At 35.5% G+C, this 19,623-nt stretch overlaps 2 protein-coding genes across 2 annotated transcripts; one reads left to right on the plus strand and one right to left on the minus strand.

The window, feature by feature from the left end:
• Positions 1–1,442: 1,442 nt before the first annotated feature.
• On the minus strand, positions 1,443–10,303 carry LOC140801993 (vacuolar protein sorting-associated protein 20 homolog 1-like). Its single transcript, XM_073157396.1, has 6 exons — positions 9,952–10,303; positions 8,434–8,586; positions 8,159–8,311; positions 2,514–2,597; positions 1,795–1,960; positions 1,443–1,723 (listed from the first exon to the last, which is right to left on the minus strand). The coding sequence occupies exons 1-6, from the start codon at positions 10,051–10,053 to the stop codon at positions 1,698–1,700; spliced, it is 684 nt and encodes a 227-aa protein (XP_073013497.1). The 5' UTR covers positions 10,054–10,303; the 3' UTR covers positions 1,443–1,697.
• LOC140802183 (thiol protease SEN102-like) lies at positions 10,129–19,269 on the plus strand. The gene is made up of 5 exons (XM_073157623.1): positions 10,129–10,219; positions 17,113–17,502; positions 17,623–17,864; positions 18,781–18,921; positions 19,018–19,269. Exons 1-5 carry the CDS (start codon positions 10,129–10,131, stop codon positions 19,267–19,269), a joined length of 1,116 nt encoding a protein of 371 aa, XP_073013724.1.
• Positions 19,270–19,623: the final 354 nt, after the last annotated feature.

Here is a 19,623-nt window from a genome sequence, read left to right on the forward strand (position 1 = left end):
ACAATATGGAGGTGAATAAATTTAGGTTTAACAACACGTGGGTAAAATATAATTTCCCTTTTGTTTTTGACCAAATTAGACCTCTTTTTTATTTATTTTTGTTGAAATAGACTATCTATTAAACTTATTACCAAATGAGATCTAATTCATTATAGTCCTGACAAAAATATTAAATTAATCAGTATTTTTAAAAACGTTAATCAGTTCAATTTTTTATCACCAAACAATTTTTATCCTTAACTGCTGAAAGATTAAGCTAAAAATATTTTATATACATAAAATATTGATAAGTGTTTTACGACTAGACAAAAACGTCGAACTGATTAGTATTTTGTTTAGAGATAAAATGCTAATTAATTTAGTATTTTTATTAAGACTACAGTAAATTAGACTCTATTTAGTAATAAATTTAAAGAGTAATCTACTTTGGTAAAAATAAATTGAAAGAAGCTGGTTTTGTCAAAAACTCGAGTACATAGATATACTATCACTGGCGTATTACATGTTAAAAGCAGATATGGGTGAGCTTCCTATAATAATATTGTAGAACTCCAATGTTAGAAAGCAATATCAATTCACTAAACATAATATAAGAGAACTTGTTTCATGGCCACGATCCATACTTTTCTTACCCACAGTATACTAATTTTCAGACTGGATCTGCTAGAGCTTTGTTGATTGGAAAAATCTATAAACCCATCTATCTATAAGCATGGTATCTTTTCAGGAATTTTGCGTCTATGGAACAATTTCCTTTGTTATTCTGCAGTTTACTCACCCAATTCTATTCATTAAGGAATTAAAGCTCCAGGAGAAATGATAAAAAAAGAAAAGAGAGGTGTTTACCACATATTAGCATTCCACAAATTCGATTGAAAAAAAATAGTTCAGATTGCAAGCTAGTTACTTTACAAGCTTGTAAGTATGATAGTCAAAAATAAATTAAAAAGTGACTCGCAAGCATATGATGAACTCGTTAATGGTTTATAAGTGATAAATAATCAGGATCATAAACAAATCAAGCTGTAAAGAAGTTTCATCTAGCTAACTTGATTAAAGGAGCAAAGCAAGCTTGTTCCAACACAAATAAGCTACGCACTCAACCTGAATCAAGCTCTTCAGAGCTCGAGCTCGAGTAAATCACAGCCTATTGACAACCAACTCGGTGAAAGAGTCAACACTTAATTGATAACTAGATAGATGTGCCTCTCTATTACAGAGGTCATTCAGCAATACTTGTATATGTGCAAATTACCAAACATGGAAAATATATATATATATATATATATATATATATATATATATATATATATATATATGTATGTATGAATTGGACCTTTAATATCAAAGTACAAAAGAAAAGTTATAAGGTGTATACATTAAATATATATTACGAAAGAAATAATTTGGAAACAGTGCAAACCATGACAAACAGGGATACATAGCCCAATGGTGGTCCAAAACCATAAGCACCTAGATTTATGATATATCAGCTATCTTTTGTACACATTTAAAGTTGAAGTTCCCCAAAGTCCAAGTAAAAAAATTGGATTACTAGAATGGAAGAATAAAACCAACTGTATGAATATATAGAGAAATATGAAGAACGAAAAACATCTCCACTAACTTTATGCATCAAGAGATAGTCATGTGAACCAAGCAGTCGATTTCTGGATCAGTTCCCTTCATTCCATTGATCAAGCAGGTAGTGGTTCCTCCAGTACTGCCATTTCAATCAAACAATTTAGTAATAGTTTGATACCAGTATCTGATAGCTTTATGAACAAGGGAGACCTTTTGTTTTTCTGGGGGCATCAGCTTGCACAGGCACAAGTGGCGCAGTCGTGGGTACATCAGGAAGCTCGAGAACCTCATCCTCTTCACCTTCAGCTTCTAATTTAGCTTCTTCTGCAGTTGGCACTGATGGAGCAGGGACTGTTGGCAAAGATTGAAGAGTCATCTGCAAAGATAAAAGGCAAAAATCTTATTATTGTATATTCATATAGCCAAGTGTTCCTCCTTGTGTACTAAATGTGGACAAAGAAAACTGAATTGCCTTTTAGCCTTTGACATCATAGTAAGAATTAATTCATTTTGTGTCTAAGTGTGTGCACGTGCACATCGTATTTGTTTGACTTGGTGTGCATTCATGTGTTTCAGTGGTAGAAACTGAGAGGTTGATTGTAAAAACTTAAGTCAAAGTTTGATGCACTCTATGCACAGTTTCAACGAGTTGCTTTCCTATAGATGCTACTCTTATCTTGTCTCAGGCTCTCACTAATGGAGCATCTGGGCCAAATCTATGACCACTTAAATTGAAGAGGTAAATCTTACCTGTCACACTACAGACACCCTGTACTTCTATATTACAGTGTGATAAGTAAGATAGAAAAAACTTATATATTATCTACTATGCCCAGCTAAAAGTCCGATGGGCATCAAGTCTGAGATTTTGGTACATAAAAAATTTGCGTGCAAAGTATCAATGGCTTTGAAAGAAACAGTCAACAAACCTCAGTTTCCAAGTTCTCAAATTCTGCCAGAACAGCTTCCTCGTCTTCAGCAGAGAGTTGCTCGCCTAAAATAGCATTTATTTCCTTCAAAGAGCAAAGAGTAGGTTGTAACATTCATATAGTTGAATATACAATCAGGAACATAATGATAAAACAGAAGATGGAATCATATACTAGATTAAACAAGACAAGTTAGTTCTACTGATAAAACAATAATATCTCACTCCATGTTCCAATCACTCCATCTTCCAACTTAATGGACCCTGCATGTGGAATTCATTAGGTAAAGGCAAATGGATGACAAATCTTTCTCAGGAGGGAACTAAAGTAAAAAAGAAAATAAAAACATTTTCCAGAGATTTATAGTGGAAGCATGGTTCTTGCAGTGCATCATATGATTTCATTTTAAAAAGTAAAACAGATAGATGATGCAGCTTATATATTATAGAAATCTAAATAAGCATAAGCACCACCCAAAATTGCTTCTATCCAAAGGAGGGTAATCTTTTCTTTAGAATCTTCTACCAAGTCTGACTTATCTAGTGATTTTTTTGTTTGTTCCCTGATATAAGAATATGCTGAATGCTGTACTGGGACAAGGTCTTAGACAGCATAGATAGCACAACAGAAAGAACAAAGAGCTGGAAACAGAATGGTTAGGTTTGGTAAGTAGTTACATCAAAGATGTTTTAAGATATGCTGCTTCCTAGCTTTAGGGAAGAAAGATATGATTGGATAGGGACAAGGTCCAACTTTCATGAAAGTATGCACAGATGCTGTGGTTTCCCTGGATACAAGGAGGAGGTGATGGAACACAATCAAACCCTCAGCAAAGTTTTCTGAGGAAGGGATCAGTTCAACTGCTGACAATATGACCTGATGCTTCAATGAAGAAAGAGAAGATCTGAAATCCATCTGTCCTTTGTTGAAATGAATGAGTAGATGCTTTTAACTAAAGGAACTACATCACAACTTAGAAGAGACCAAGAGATTAAAACAATTGACCTTGTGAGTACAGATATTGATGCGGACATCACTGATAGGATGCGATGGCATGTGTACCAGCGCAGGAGGTGCCGACAGTTGATGATCCCTCCTATAGGGATCTGGTTCTGATTTTTATTTATTTATGGTGTCTTTTGTTTATTTCCTATGTAGGGTGTTTTTGCTTAATTCCATTGTAGGCCTATATATAGACCCGTTATATTTTCTTTGGAACTTAATGAAAGTTTATGTGATTTATTTTTTAGAGGATTTTGGTGTGAAACCACTTCTTAAGGTGGAGGTGTGAAACACCATTCCTTCCCTTCTTATTTTCCTATTTCATCTTTCTCCACCACCACGTTTTGCATCATTTTGGTATCAGAGCGAAGAATTCTAGTTTATGGACGTCCTTCCTCCCGGGTTCTACGCCGCTCCACATTTATTCTTCGCACGACCAATCGCTCCACGAACACTGGAACGTCAAGAAATCCGGCGTACGACGAGCAAGGAAATTACCATCGACGAGGAACAAAAAGAATCTATTGTCATCGCGGAATCACCACCGCGTAAGATCCCAAATCCTTCAAAAAGTAATTATTGTTGCATTATTTAGTGATCTACTATTTCATCTTTATCTTTATATTTTTAGATTGAAAAAAAAGAAGAAGAAGAAGAGAGAGAAAACAGCACGTCTTTTTTGCTGTAAAAAAAAAAGAGAAAAAAAAAAAATTTCAGTGTTTCAAATTTTCGAAAATTTTCATTTTTGGCTCTTAATTTCTATTAAATCCCAACCAATTCCTTTTTTTCCTAAACTTCCTACCAAATTTCCTATTTCTTCTCAACATCCTAACAAATCCTATCTTTCCTAAACTTCCTACCAAATTTCCTATTTCTTCTCAACATCCTAACAAATCCTATATTTCCTAAACTTCCTGCCAAATTTCCTATTTCTTCTCAACATCCCAACAAATCCTATCTTTCCTAATTCTTCTCCGTCCAATATTTCTAATTTTCAAATTCCCTTCCTAACTTGAAACCAACCCTTTCAAATCAGCTCCAAATCCTTTTAGTCTAAAACTCAAACCCTGTTAGACTAAACCCACAACCCGTTACCCAACTTCATCCCTAACCTCCCCCTCACCTCACACCAAGCCCTAGCCCTTTCCCGTCGCTGCTGCCCCAACACCGCCCCGATTCTGCCCTGCCTCGGACTTTGCTGCCGACGTCATTGATATTGCTGCTGACCACTTCCTGGTGCTGACGGGAAGGACTTGTACAACAACACACTGTGGACGAAGAGGGGAGGAAGAAGGGTGAAAACAAATTAATTAATTTCAATTCTTTTTTCCTCAGATGGTCAGGTGCATGCTCTTTTCAATGTATTAAATATTTTTGGGCCATTCTTTTTTAGTATCATCTCTAAACTTTTATCAATTCCTGCCCTCCACATATAGTGAGGGAGAGACTACATAGAAACCTTATATGCTTTAGTCCTGATATTAATAGAACTGTGCCAAATAGAATATTAGTATTATGTCAATTTTTAGAAAGAAATTTAAAGGGTTTGGCATTTATTAAATGCAACTTTTGTTTAAAAACCATTAGTCTTTGAATCTCCTGAACATAAAATCTAAATTCAAGTAAGTATTCATTTTTAAGATTTTCTTGATTGCATAGCATATCATCTCATATCATTTAGATTAAGACATTTGTATTTGGATTAAATATAGGAGACGTCTGCATTCCATTAGGTTAGAACATTATTTAATTTTATTTAAATTAGCAAGCATAAAATTAAAAAGATAAAAAAAAAATTAATTTTATTTAATTTTATGCTTGCTAATTTAAATAAAATTAAATAATGTTCTAACCTAATGGAATGCAGACGTCTCCTATATTTAATCCAAATACAAATGTCTTAATCTAAATGATATGAGATGATATGCTATGCAATCAAGAAAATCTTAAAAATGAATACTTACTTGAATCTAGATTTTCTGTTCAAGAGATTCAAAGACTAATGTCAAGACTTGATGGTTTTTAAACAAAAGTCGCATTTAATAAATGCCAAACCCTTTAAATTTCTTTCCAAAAATTGACATAATACTAATATTCTATTTGGCACAGTTCATCTCTTAATATCAGGACTAAAGCATATAAGGTTTCTATGTAGTCTCTCCCTCACTATATGTGAATAGCAGAAATTGATAAAATTTTAGATGATGAAATTATTTCAACTAGAGAAAGTGGATCCCAACGGTATCTAGTACGTTGGAAAGGACGACCTACATCTGACGACATGTGGCTTGATCGTCATGATTTGGAGGTGCATCACCCTGATACCTTAGAACAGTATGAGAGCAGCAGAGCAGCACACTCGATGGAGTCGACTTCTCTCACTGATAGGACGCGATGGCGTGTGTACCAGCGCAGGAGGTGTCGATAGTTGATGATCCCTCCTATAGGGATCTGGTTCTGATTTTTATTTATTTATGGTGTCTTTTGTTTATTTCCTATGTAGGGTGTTTTTGCTTAATTCCATTGTAGGTCTTAATGAAAGTTTATGATCCCTCCTATAGTTGATGCTCCCTCCTATATATAGACTCGTTATATTTTCTTTGGAACTTAATGAAAGTTTATGTGATTTATTTTTTAGAGGATTTTGGTGTGAAACCACTTCTTAGGGTGGAGGTGTGAAACCCTATTCCTTCCCTTCTTATTTTCCTATTTTATTTTTCTCCACCACGTTTCGCATCAGATATTATACATGTTGAATAGAAAGAAAAAGGATTAGTGTAAAATAAAGAAAATTAGCGTCTCCTATAATTAGCAATTTAGCACACCTACATGCCCACATGAAACTGCAGCTAATGGTTAAGACTCTTGGCTGATCTTCAAATCAGTTGGTCTATGCCATGCTATAGATGGATAGAATATCCATGTCCAGAAAAAAAAGGATTCATTTTCCGTAAGAAGCATTACATGAGCAGTAAAGCACTCCATCTTTTCCCTTGAACGTACAATTGTGTCTGGGAACAATTAAGGTCCTTAAACTTTTTCTTTTTCTGGTTTATTATCTGTCAACATCAAGCCCATGTTTAGTTTGAGTTCAAGAGGGTTTTGTCTAGGACCCCCTAGCCACGTTTAGTAACCAAACAATATTTTATTTTTAACCAAGTTCACTTCCCAATAAATAGAGAAAATAATAAAAAAAAGTCAACTCGAATTCAAATAGATTCCAAATTTACCCTTGAATATATATCTACAATTTTCATGTCTTGTCAATGTTTTCTCTCATTTCTTTCCCTCCCCTCTCTCACCTCTCTTCTCCAAAAAATGCATGTTTTTTATTATAAAAGAGCTCACCTTTCACCACGGTTGAGGGAAAAAATACCCTAGAAAAAATTATCCTTAGTTAAAAAATTTTAAAATGTATTATTTAATATAATTTACTATAAGTTTAGCATGGTTTAAAATGGCTAACTTGCATTTATATTTTATAAATTTAATAATAATTTTTTGGTACTATTTGGAGGACACATACCCAATTTTTCTAAATAAATATTTTTCACTTTTCATGTCACATCAAAATAAAAAGTACACTCTTATTTGACATCATCTCTCATATATCTTCAATTTTCCTCTAAAATAATTTTTTTTCTCCAAAAAAAATTTAAAACTTACTAGAGTGGTTGCCAACTTGTGAGTTTTTAAGCCTGCAAGAGCTTCAAAGTCCGCAATAACTTATTTTCTTTTTTTTAATAAAGTTAGTAAAACTAAGAACTTCTTAAAAAAATAATATAGCATTACATGCAGGCTTATAACCAAAAAAACTAAAATTAAGAAACAATAAACTCACATTATTATTAAAAAAACAAAAGTAACCTTTCTTATTATTTTAAAATATATATATATGCAAGCCTGCTTGCAGGCTTACATTCTTATAAGTCCACAAGCCCACAATTAAAAGATTTTTATTGATAAAAAGATTATATTTGTAAAACTTTCTCATCAAAGTCAAAGGGCATTTAGTAAATTAATTTTATATATCATTTATTTTTCTCCAAACTAACACATGTTGTACTTTTTCACATCACATTAAAGTTAATAATTATACTTTAGCTTAATTCACAATTAAATACCATATTTTCTTAGCTTAGTTCAAGATATCTAAATTATGACTAAGAAATTAAGTCAGCTAACCACATTTAGGACTCCATCTTTTCCTTTGAACATACAATTGTGTCTGGGACCAAATTAAGGTCCTTAAACATTTTTTTTTGGGTTTATTATCTGTAAACATCAACGGATTCCTCTTAGATAAAAATAGAAATGATATTGATCTTTGTCAAGCCATAAAGAAGCATCAAGTGTAAACAAGCAAGCATCAAAGCTTTGTCATGCAAACATCCAGAAGTGACTAGTAAGGATGAAATTTAATCACCATTTCTAGAGGAAGATGTAATATATAACTATGTAACGAAAACTTTGTGCATCGGCTTCTGTTGCAGTTCATGAAACAAAAAGCACAGATTTTACTTCTGTATAGACAGATATATTAATTTACGCAGATTATCTAAATATATCCCAAGGTGAGTGCAAAACTCAACAAGATCCAACTTAATATGATAGTACAACAAAAGGATATAGAAGAAACTTACATCTTGATAGGCCTTTGCCTCAGCTGTATCGTCCATCAACTTTTGAACATCTTCCAAATTGATCTCACTTTGTATAGCTTTAATGGCATTATTTCCTGCCTTCATACTTTCAAATACAGCCTTCTGTTTGCTTGCCAGTTCAATATCTCCCAACTGAAACAAGCAAAGAGAAGAAAGATAACACATACTATAGTACAATTCATATCAAACAGTGAGCACCATACAGGATTTTTCTCTTAGCCATGATCCTTTAAACATAAGAATAAGCTGCATACTTGTTGCTCAACATTAATTAGCCAAGTATCAACTTGTTTAAGTAGCTCTTCCTGGGCTTTCTTCTTCTTTAATGCAAGCAAAGCCCTGTCTTTCCTCTTTTCTCGAATCAGGTCCTTTGCAGCTTGTTTTTCAGCTTCAATCACAGATTCAAGCTAGAAATACAGGGAAAAAGGGAAGATGATATTAATAAACTGAAAAGGATGCTTTGCTTTTACATATAAGTGATACAATAAAATAGCACATTTAATCACAAAACAACTGCAACACCTATGGACTCTATGAAGTATGAACAGCAAGTATCTCAGTGGATGGATCATCTAATCATCTATCAAACTGGTGGAACAGAATATGCAGAAAAGCAACAAAACTTAAAGAAACAGTTTTCAGTATTAGCTGTCCTTAACCATAATAACAATAATAGCAGATCAGAAATGACTGAAATTGCATGAAGTCTGCCAAGAGTTCCTTTGTCCCGCATTTGTTTGAAGCTTGAAGCCAAAAACCTGGTTCCATATGATCAGTAGGAAAAAAATGGGACAAGTTCCCAATTCCCATAAAAAAGTATATAAATATTAATAATGGAGAGTTCTTCCTATCACAGACAAGGAATGAGCTCTGAGTCAAACTAATCCAACTATCAGTAGGTTTATAAGGTCAAAGGCACAAAATGTGTCATTAGCCTTAAGTACTTGCTGAGGAAGATCAAAATTTTACCGGCAATTATATTAGGCCGGATAGCATGCTTGACAACTCTTATCCTATATGCCCAGAAGCAACAGTAGAAATAAAGGTCAACACCACTTAGCACAAGAATTCAAGAAGCACCATAGATAATTCCATGGAGATGATGAATCACCCAGTTTCCGTGGATGGTAAAACATGGGTTATACTACCCCTGAACTAACATTTAAGAGTGAATCATACCACAATGCAAAGGATTTCAGAGATAGGTTTGCTAGGGATAGCTGACAACATTTCATGATAGTGCTAAGAACTCTAATATTTTGTATTCTGTTGAAAAGTTTAGGCTGAAGCTCCAATGATGTCCGTGCTGTCTGTTGAGTGTTGTATGTTGTGTGTTGTGTGCATGTGTTGTGTGCCCGTGCCCGTGCGTGTCTGACATGCGTGAGTAAGACTGCTAACTTTATATTAAAACTTTGGAAAGAATTTTAATAGTTCTCTCTAACCATTACTCAGGCTTCCGGATTGTAAACGCTCATCAATGAGCGTTCTCTGTAACTCTCGTAAGGCATTTTTTCTCTCTTAAAATTATTCACATAATTCCTAACATCAACATACAATTCCACAACTGATCATCTACTCATCGTTCCACGAGCGCGTTAAAAATACGAAATACCCCGAATGATCTCAACCTACATCAGATACTGGAACCCTCATACCATATAAGCAAAGACACCGAAAAGTTCGAATTTTAGTCGTCTCAAGAAAGAAAAGGAGGCAATCCAAGATTTACAACATGCAAGGAATTGTGGGGATTTGAGAAGCGGAAATCGAACCTGCTGCTGGTACTGCGCAAGTTTGCGGCGCTGCGTCCTGAGAGAGAGGATGGCCCGATCGACGTCGGTGATCTTGGGTTTCTTCGCGAATATATTCCCCATCTCCTCCTCCTATTCCTCTTCCTCCCAAGAGAAGATTTCGAACCGCTACTAACCAAGGGTTAGATCATGGTGGGAATGGAAAAATCGAGAAGTGGACGAAGAGAAGGGATTTGGGGAAATTGGGGTGGTGTCGAGGGAGAAAAAGAGATCGAGGGGAACCCCGCTGGTCTGTCCAAGAAAGCTCTACGACGGTGTCCAAGGAGTATTTGACCAAACTAGCCTCCTCACAAACTTTTATCTCTCTCTCTCTATATATATATATATATATATATATATATATATATATAAAATTTCATAATATGTTTTTGTTATGAAAAAGGCAATTAATATTTGCTGCAAAAGTATACAAAAATACAATAAGCATCAAAGCTGATACCTTGTGTGTTCCTCCCTATATATGATATATAGCAACACCACAAAATGGAGTTTTTGACTAAACAACACCTGGTTTCAAATTATTTTTTACCAAAATAGCTTACACCTCAAGCTTGATATAAAAAAAAGGGTCTATTTCACTGTAATTCTAAATAAAATGCTAAAATATTAAACATTTCGTCCGGTCTGAAGTAAAATGCTGAATCTAATTAGCGTTTTTATTATAAAAAAAATACTGAACATTTTAACGATTTACTAGAAAAAAAAGGATATACATAAAACATTGAAAAGTTAAGTGTCCAGTTAAAAACACTACACTAGAAATATATAGATAAAAATATTAAAAAAAAGTTTATAATATTATAACTTTGTGCTCGATTATCTATTTTAGTCATAAAAAAAAGGTTGTGAAGATATGGAAGACTTCTATAAGTTGGAATGAAATGGTTATTCTCTAAAGCCTACTGTACTCGGAATCGCAAAAAAAAAAAAAAGACTATAGCTCCTCCAAATTTACTTTGAATATTTTTTTCAATTCTTTCAAATAAAATGCTTATCTCTTCAGCCTTTTCTAAACATCTAAACATAAAACACTGAAAAGTTGAGTATTTTATAAAATAAAGTTTTTGACAATTTTATTTAAAAGTAAAACGTTAAACTTATAAACATTTTATCTAGGGCTATAATATCCAAGACTCATTCTAGTATTAAATTTGAGGGGTAGTCTATTTAAGTAAATAAAATATAAAAAATGGCTAGTCCGGTCAAAAACACCCACAAAAAGAACGTTAGATGCCCAAATAAAGTACTAACCGCTCTCAAAATTGACTAACTAGCCCGCGGTCCTAATTAGCCTCCCTAAAATAGTGAGAAAGGGTGGTCACAATTAAAGAAGAAAGGAGAAATAAAATGCTAGCAAAAATTGGCTTGAACTTCTACGGGATAGCAAGAGAATGGTTGAGAGTTTTATTTAAAGCAATTAAATCATATTAGATTACTAAGTTGTTGAAGCCATGGGCGCAAGCAGAAAGAATTGCCTAATAGAGAGCCTTAGCTTCAACTTAGAAGAGGTACTCATAATGGGTGGGAAAAATTTCTATCAAGATAGACCTACCAAGATAATCATAAGCAATAAAGCCTAGCCCAATGTAGGTGTCGGAGTTAGAGAATGGTCTATCATAATTAGTTTTGGTTAGCTCATCAGTGGGCCTAGCTCAAGTTGCTACAGGACAAGGTCAGTGTAGGCCCAACCCAAGCCTCTGAAGATTCGTCATATTTTCCAAGGACTGAGCGAGGGTGCGATAGAGAAATTTGGTTGGTAGAGATTTGTTTGTAAGAAAAGACTCGTTTGTTACAAGTCTTCCACAGCTACCATAAGCCACTAGCAATAAAACTACAAAAGTTGGGGGCAATCTCTTTGCCTAGATTGGCTACCAAAGGCTTTTAATGTTATGGTCTGGACTGAGTCTAAGTTAACCCAAGCTTGTGAGCCGCTTGAGTCAATTTTTTTAACTTATTGTATTCAATTTAGTCATTTGCTTATTATATTAGCTTGAGTCCATATATGATTCAGTCTCAACTAGTTTATTATTTGCTTTGAATGGGTTCTAGCCAAATCAACTAGACAGTCAAGTCAAGCTAGCCTCCTATAAATATTGTGGAGTATAGCCTAGTTGAGTCATGTAGGGAAATGAATCTACTCTCTCTCTCTCTCTCTCTCTCAACCAAACCCTAACCTTAGTTGCTAACCTTCATTACCACAGCCACTACCTAGCTAAGCACCACCACCACCCATCACATGCTCTCCTTCCCTCAACCAACACCACCATTCATACTCACCCCTATCCAACTCATCACTACAACCCACCACCCTTTCCACAACCCTAGCCATTAGCCCAAGATGTCTCACACCCTTGCACTTGCATGCGATCACCTTTCTAACGCATATGCCAAACTCTAGGACTCTTGGTCTCCCCTTCCATATCTAGACCCTCCAGCCCCTAGATGCCTCCCTCTATATTCCTCAAATGCTAGGGCTTTCTCTCAACAAGTCTATCCACTCCCTAAAGTTGTGCATACCTTGAAATCCATGCATGGCTAGACACTACACACCTCTTGGCTGTCGTGAGCATCTACTTTGTCTAAACCTTAGTTTTCTCTACCCTTGAGTTATGTGCTACCCTAACACTACCTAAGTTGATCTGCTTTTAGTTTGCCATCTACAATCTCTAGATGCAGCTCCACAAGCCCGAGATGCGCCACTTACCATATTGGGTCTAGCCCTTGTGATGCACCTAAGCAAGCTGAGAACATAACCTTAAACTTGTTTAGTAGGTGTGTGGATACTTTCTTAACTTAGGGCATAAAATTTTAGCCTAAGACTAATTAAGTAGGATATAAGTGATAGATTAATACAAATCTAAGTAAATTCAGCATCTGTCGCTATGGGCTAGAAAGAAATTATGGAGATAGGCATTATAAAGGAGCCCCATTGATACCTCTAGACCCCATTAAATCTTCCACATTAATATTTTAATTTTAAGAGCTATCAACAAACCCTATGGACCAACCATCCTTGGTAGTCCCATTAATTTCTCTAGACTCAACTAAGAATTAAGTAGTCGAAGTAGTAGCAAGCCGACCTATGGGACTAGAGACCCAAACCACTCATCTTTCATAGAGAATTGAGAAAGTCTAATGAAACAAATACAATCAGCAAGGGCAGCACCAAAATTAGTGCACACATGGGGCTCCCTCCAAGTCTAATTTAAAATTACCAATCCATATTCCTATGAACCACATTATTATTGACTTTAATAAATGTGGATTTAGATGCAATTGGATGTCAAATTTTAGGGTTCATCAATTAGGTTGGTATTAACACCATCACTAATAAGCTTGGATAAGCTTAATCTAACAGATTAAAGAGAATCATAAAGTGTTTAAACAAAAAGACTTATTGGCCTTACCCCTCAGTTTCTGCCAAGACCTACACGACCCATACAGTTGAGCATAAACCTGACCCATAATTTAATAGAACAATGAAGCAAATCCAAAAGTCTACTGACCTACCAATCTAATCTAATAGTCTTAGCCGTTGGAGATGCCAGGCTCACTAGAGATCGGCAGCCTATTATATAATTGGCTCAATTAACTAGGTGAAACCAACATGAGAAATCCTATTTACCCAAAAAAAAAAATTTGCCTGAGAGGATAGAAACAAGGACAAAAGAAGAATGCAAAACTTAGGTTGGCAAAGCTGAAAGAATGAACTTAATCAAGGTAGCATGTCAACTTAGGTTGGAGACTTTTTCCAACCTTTCAACTTGCTTTTTGACTTGTGAAAGAATGTGGTTGTGATACAAAATTTTGGGTTCGGAAGGTCGATGGCGGCATACCTCTTGGATGGGCAAGGATGGAGCTTGGAAAGGCTGATCAAAAATCGAAGAAAGGCGCTTGCCTTCAATATTTATGTTTCTCTTATTGGGTGATGCCACCATCGCCAACTCTTAGATCTAATGACTACATCAAATGGGAGAACCACAAGCTAAGTTTATCATGCACCCACTATCGTGTCAGGTTCACATGTTATTCCCAAGCCCTATCTCTTTCTATCTTTGAACCACCCCATGGCCTAACTCTATCTAAGGGTGTCCCACCTCTCATCAATCACCTACAACCCACGAATGCCACCCTATGACCCAAGATGCACCCACTAGCTGATCATCCCAAATCATGTGCCACTACCACCTACCTGAGTGGCCACCTCGGTGTCTCAATCTCTTCCACCATCCAACTCGAGCCGAGCCCCTTTCACACCTACACGCATCCATCTACACCAAATCGGCCTCCCTTGCTCGAGCATGCCACCTAGCTAGCTACGGCTACAGATCCTAATTTATCGATTTAAATCTAGTTGTAACCACTTTACAGTAGGACATAACTAAGGGGGCTAAGCAAGTGGAGCAGGGGGGAAAAGCATAGGGAAATGAAAGATGATAAAGGGAGGGATGCAAGTAAAACACTTAAGAGAAAAATGACTCTAAAGAGAGGAGGAAGACTTGTAGAAGAGAAATAATCCAATGGATATTCATGAGTAGTACGTGAAGAACTGATTTTGTCCTATGGGAAATTTATGTCGTGGCTCACATAGGTTAGCTATGATTTAACTCAAACTCTATTTGTGCCAATTAGATAGCCTAATCGATTGTGAAACCAAGCCAGTTCATAAACCTAGACTCATTCATCCTAATTGGCTTGGGCTGAACCAAATAAAATTCAAATCTATTAAAGTGAATTTGATTGGAAGAGAAAGAAGAGAACGAGAAGAAAAGAAAGAGAAAAAGAGATACATCGCTAACCTCATGTTCTACCTTGAGCATCTCTATGTTGGATAGAAAATTAGATTTAGCATGAGAGGTAGGGTCTTGGTCTCTATTTCAAGGTTAAATTCTTAGATAACAAATTAATTAGATCCATAATATCATTATGTGATATTAAATCCGTAAACTAGTGAAGCATGTTCCAAGAGTCTCATAAGATAAAGTCTAAACCTCATATTACCATATCAAATAATAATCACACATTTTCATAAATCTTGCTTAAGAATTATATGCCTAGAATCAGAATTTAAACGTGTCGAAAACAAAGGATTAATACCAAAATAATTCAAAAATATATGAAACTGTTATGAACCAAATCTGGAACGATCCATCCATAGGATAATCCTGAGATTTTGAGAGGTAGTAGTCTCAGAAGTTAGGGTTCTAATGGATTTAGAATAAAACCAATCAAAGATTCGGATTGAAAGTTATGGTTAAAGTAGTGGAGCAAGATTAAATAGGGCAGAACGGTAATTAACTGACGCTGCGGCGTTAAGGCGATCTAACGGATACGATAAAAGATAAGGATGAAAATAATAATTTGGCTAAACTCAGATTTCTTCAATGATAATTATCAACATATGTCCACTCTTATTTATATGAGTAAAAATTCCTAGCGGATCGGATCCACATGCAGATTATCCGATTCATTTGAAATTCAAACAATAAGATAAAACTATCTAACTAATGTGACTCGACTCGACTTGACTCAACTTAATCAATGTGGTCGGGTCGTAACAGTAATCCATATTGGAGCATATATCTGGAAAATGATCAAACTTGAACATGTGTTCAAGTCTAGTTCAGATCTGGATATATTTAGTTTTGATCAGAAATAATTGAGGAGAATTAGAAATTGATTCAAATATGAAATCCATTCAGTTTTGAAACAATAGGAGATTAATTCTGCTCTGAGAAGATTGAAACCTGAACCAACTTGAAAATTTAACCAGACCCATTTTGACGTAAGATTCAGTTATATTTTCCTCAGTTTCATATTCTTATAGGAAAACATGTATGTTATTATGGCGTAATTCTTGTAATCTTTGCATAGTTATTCTCTTTAATGTAAATGTAATTTAAGAGTATGTTCTTTGTGCAAAATTTAAGCATATTCTTCGTGATTATTTAGTGTAACTCACTTTATAGAAAGGTATGACTAGCTAGAGATTAGTCCTAGTATAAACCACTTTGTGACTTTTCATGGTGACTCAATTCTAGATTGAAGTCTAAGGAACATACCTATATTAGATTATTACGATGACTTCTTAAGTGACTCTGGCAAGGTAAGGATATAATCCTAGACTAGATAGAAAAAACAAAGTGTGTTTATCACCTATTGATACCTCTTGCGATCCTAATCAGATTGATTAAGAAAAAAAAGACCCAAATGCCATCTCAAGGGTGATCTCGAGTCGATATGGGTCCATGGTTAAATATCTAAGAAAAAGAAGTGTAGCATGAGTTGAAATTGAGTGGTTCCTTATATTGATATGCCGGTATCATAGATCATTACTCATACGAATATTATCTTTGTTTTTACTATTCATGCGCAAGTAATGATAAGATCATGTTTATAGTTCTTATATCATATGTAAATTCCACATTACAAACCTCTGAACATTTGGTTTATATATATATAATCATGCATTATTTGTTATGATAGATCTTAATTAATTACATGATTTTATTTCAAAATTACTATTGTGCTTATATAGAGCGGGTCCATGCAAGATGAGGTTAAAAATAGTCGATCAATATTTTTTGTCTAAGGTGTCAGAGGTACAAGAGATATAAGATAATTGAAGGGGTATATGAAAATGAGCCATCTTCAAAGAGTCCTGGTGTGCTTAACTTTAACCCTCTCTTTTAAGGTGGTATTAACAATTAGTTCCAATAAGGCAATAATAATTTGTTTTTGTTGATCCTCCACACTCCTGGCAACAATAATTCCCAAGTTGGAAGCCTTTTATAACTAACCTTTTGTCATACACTCTTACTTCATCCACTAGGCCTTATTTGTTTGGAGAAAGGACAGAGATCGTTATATAAAAGCTGCATGGCTTTGCTATCCTCTACTTCGTCACGTAAAACTTTATTCGATCATATCTAAATTACTAAACAGAATAACCAATACATCAAACGCAAAGCAACTCCCTCCCTCTCTTTTTTTCTTCCTCTTATATATACCTTGTCACTGCTGCTGCATCTCTACCATCACTTCTTCTCTTAATTAATTTCTTCAAAATGGTGAATGCCTTCTTCTTCTTCTTCTTCTTCGCCTTCACCATCGCCACCGTAGCCCTCGGGCCGGCCCACGGGATTCCGTTCACCGAGGAGGACCTCGCGACGGAGGAGAACCTCTGGGGCCTCTACGAGAGGTGGCAGAGCCGGCATGGGGTGTCGAGGGGCGCCGTGGAGAAGCTCACGCGGTTCGAGGTGTTCAAGAGGAATGCCAGGTATATCCATGAGTCTAACAAGGAGGAGAAGAAGCCCTACAGGCTTGAGCTGAACAAGTTTGGAGACATGACGAAGGAGGAGTTCGTCGGGATGGGCTACGCCGGATCGAGGACTCACCGGCACCGGGAAAACTCGCAGGCGTTCATGTATGAGGGTGTGAGGGATCTGCCTGCCTCTGTGGACTGGAGGCAGAAGGGGGCAGTCACTGGTGTCAAGAACCAAGGCCGCTGTGGTAATCAAGACTAATTAATTCATCTGATATTTTTGAAAGCTTTTTAATGGCAATTTCTCCTTCATGAACTGCTCTTCTGATTAATTAAATTGCAGTATCTTGGTAACGTTTAATTTGCAGGGTGCTGCTGGGCTTTCTCAGCGATTGCAGCAGTGGAGGGCATAAACCAGATCAAGACTGGGAGTCTCCTCTCCTTATCAGAGCAAGAACTGGTGGACTGTGACAACGATGACAACAACCAAGGCTGCAATGGAGGTCAAATGGAGTATGCATTCGAGTTCATCAAGAACAATGGGGGGATAACCACTGAGTCCAACTATCCCTACGTAGCTCAAGAAAGGAAGTGCAATGCCTCAAAGGTAGTTCAAATCCAAGTAGATTTTTTTCATTTATACAAATGCTCAATTGCTTCTCTAAGGTTGGTATAGTTATTCTAATTTCTTATATTATTATAAGAAAGTCTATTTGGTTATATATTAGCGTAGTGTAATATTTATATTTGATGTGATATAAAGTTAAAATAATAGTTTGATAAATGAATAAAATACTTTTATAATGAATGGATAAGGAGATGATAGAGAATGAGAGAGAGAAATTGAAGTATTATTTTTTCAGGGGTAAAAAAGTAATTAATTAGTATAAAAATATTAGATAGAAGAGGACAAAGAAAAAGACATTATTATGTAAGTATAAGCTTAAGTAGTTGTAGTTGTTTAGAATAAGGAGGCTTATACCATAATAAGTGTATTATTATTTTATAAGTGAATAGATAAAATATACTTGACATCAAAGCAATTACTGCACTTTGACCATCATACTCCTATATGTGTTGACTATTCTCACTCATCTTTTTAAGTTTTTTCTCTTTTTATTTAGCCTTTAAATTTAAGTTAAGGTGGTCTTGAGGTGATAAAAGCAAAAAAAAACTGAGCTCATGGTAAACATCCATATGTAGAGTGTTAAAAATAACAACAATTAAAGGTAGGTTATAAATTATAAATTCTCCCTACAAGTTGAGACTTGCTCCTATAGTTTGCATGATCTAAATTATTGCCAACATATTATCTAGCAACTTATCTTATGATTTTTAAGGCTTCTTCTTACAGATAAAGATTTACTTAATTATATATATCTAGCAAAGAGGTGATAAACATTTTGTGATTCTTTCAAAACCTTCTCATCTAAAAGTATCAGAAGATGATCAAATGAATATATATATATATATATATATATATATATATATATATATATGAACTCTAATCTCTGCTTGTCTTACAGGTGAATCCTCTCGTCGTCACGATCGACGGCCATGAGAACGTTCCTGCCAACAGTGAGGACTCCTTGCTGAAAGCAGTAGCAAACCAACCAGTATCCATTGGCATAGAAGCAAGTGGTTCAGACTTCCAATTCTATTCTCAGGTATAAACAACTATATGAATGAAGCTTTCTCTTCTTCATCTTTTTCGCAACCTTGAAACACTACCAACTCTTCGTCGTCAATTGCTCCGATGATAGGGTATATTCACCGGCGCCTGCGGCATGAACCTCGATCACGGGGTCACGATCGTAGGATACGGCGAGAACCGGAACGGAACTAAGTATTGGATAGTGAAGAACTCATGGGGCGAGGACTGGGGGGAGAAAGGATACGTGAGGATGCAACGTGGGATCTCAGCTAAGGAGGGGTTATGTGGCCTTGCAATGGAGGCATCTTATCCTATCAAAACTACATTCAAGGGTTTTACAAGGAAGCATCTCCATGGCTGATGGAGCTCTAAGATATCAAGATAGTTTTAGTCTTCCTAATTAATGGAAAGTTGCATGATGAATCTCTTTCCATTTTATCAATGTTGGAGCTTCTCTACTAAATAAGGTGAATAAAAGTAGTATTATTGCATGCCTATATGGCATTAATTACTTCGATGTGGTAATTAAATATATATGTGAGAGGTCTCAGAAATAGAAGCTTGTATGTTCTTCCAATTTTCAGGTATCTCCTATGTAAACGAGGAGATGAGTTAGAAGAGTTGCATAAGAGAAAGCTAATCAATGACTGTAAACGAGTCATTGTTTACAACATGGGATAAAAAAAAAAAAGACTCATCCAAATGAAATTGTAAA

This window comes from Typha latifolia, chromosome 15 (assembly GCF_019914945.1).
Source record: "Typha latifolia isolate L0001 chromosome 15, TyphaL0001v2, whole genome shotgun sequence".
NCBI classification, from domain to species: Eukaryota; Viridiplantae; Streptophyta; class Magnoliopsida; order Poales; family Typhaceae; genus Typha; species Typha latifolia.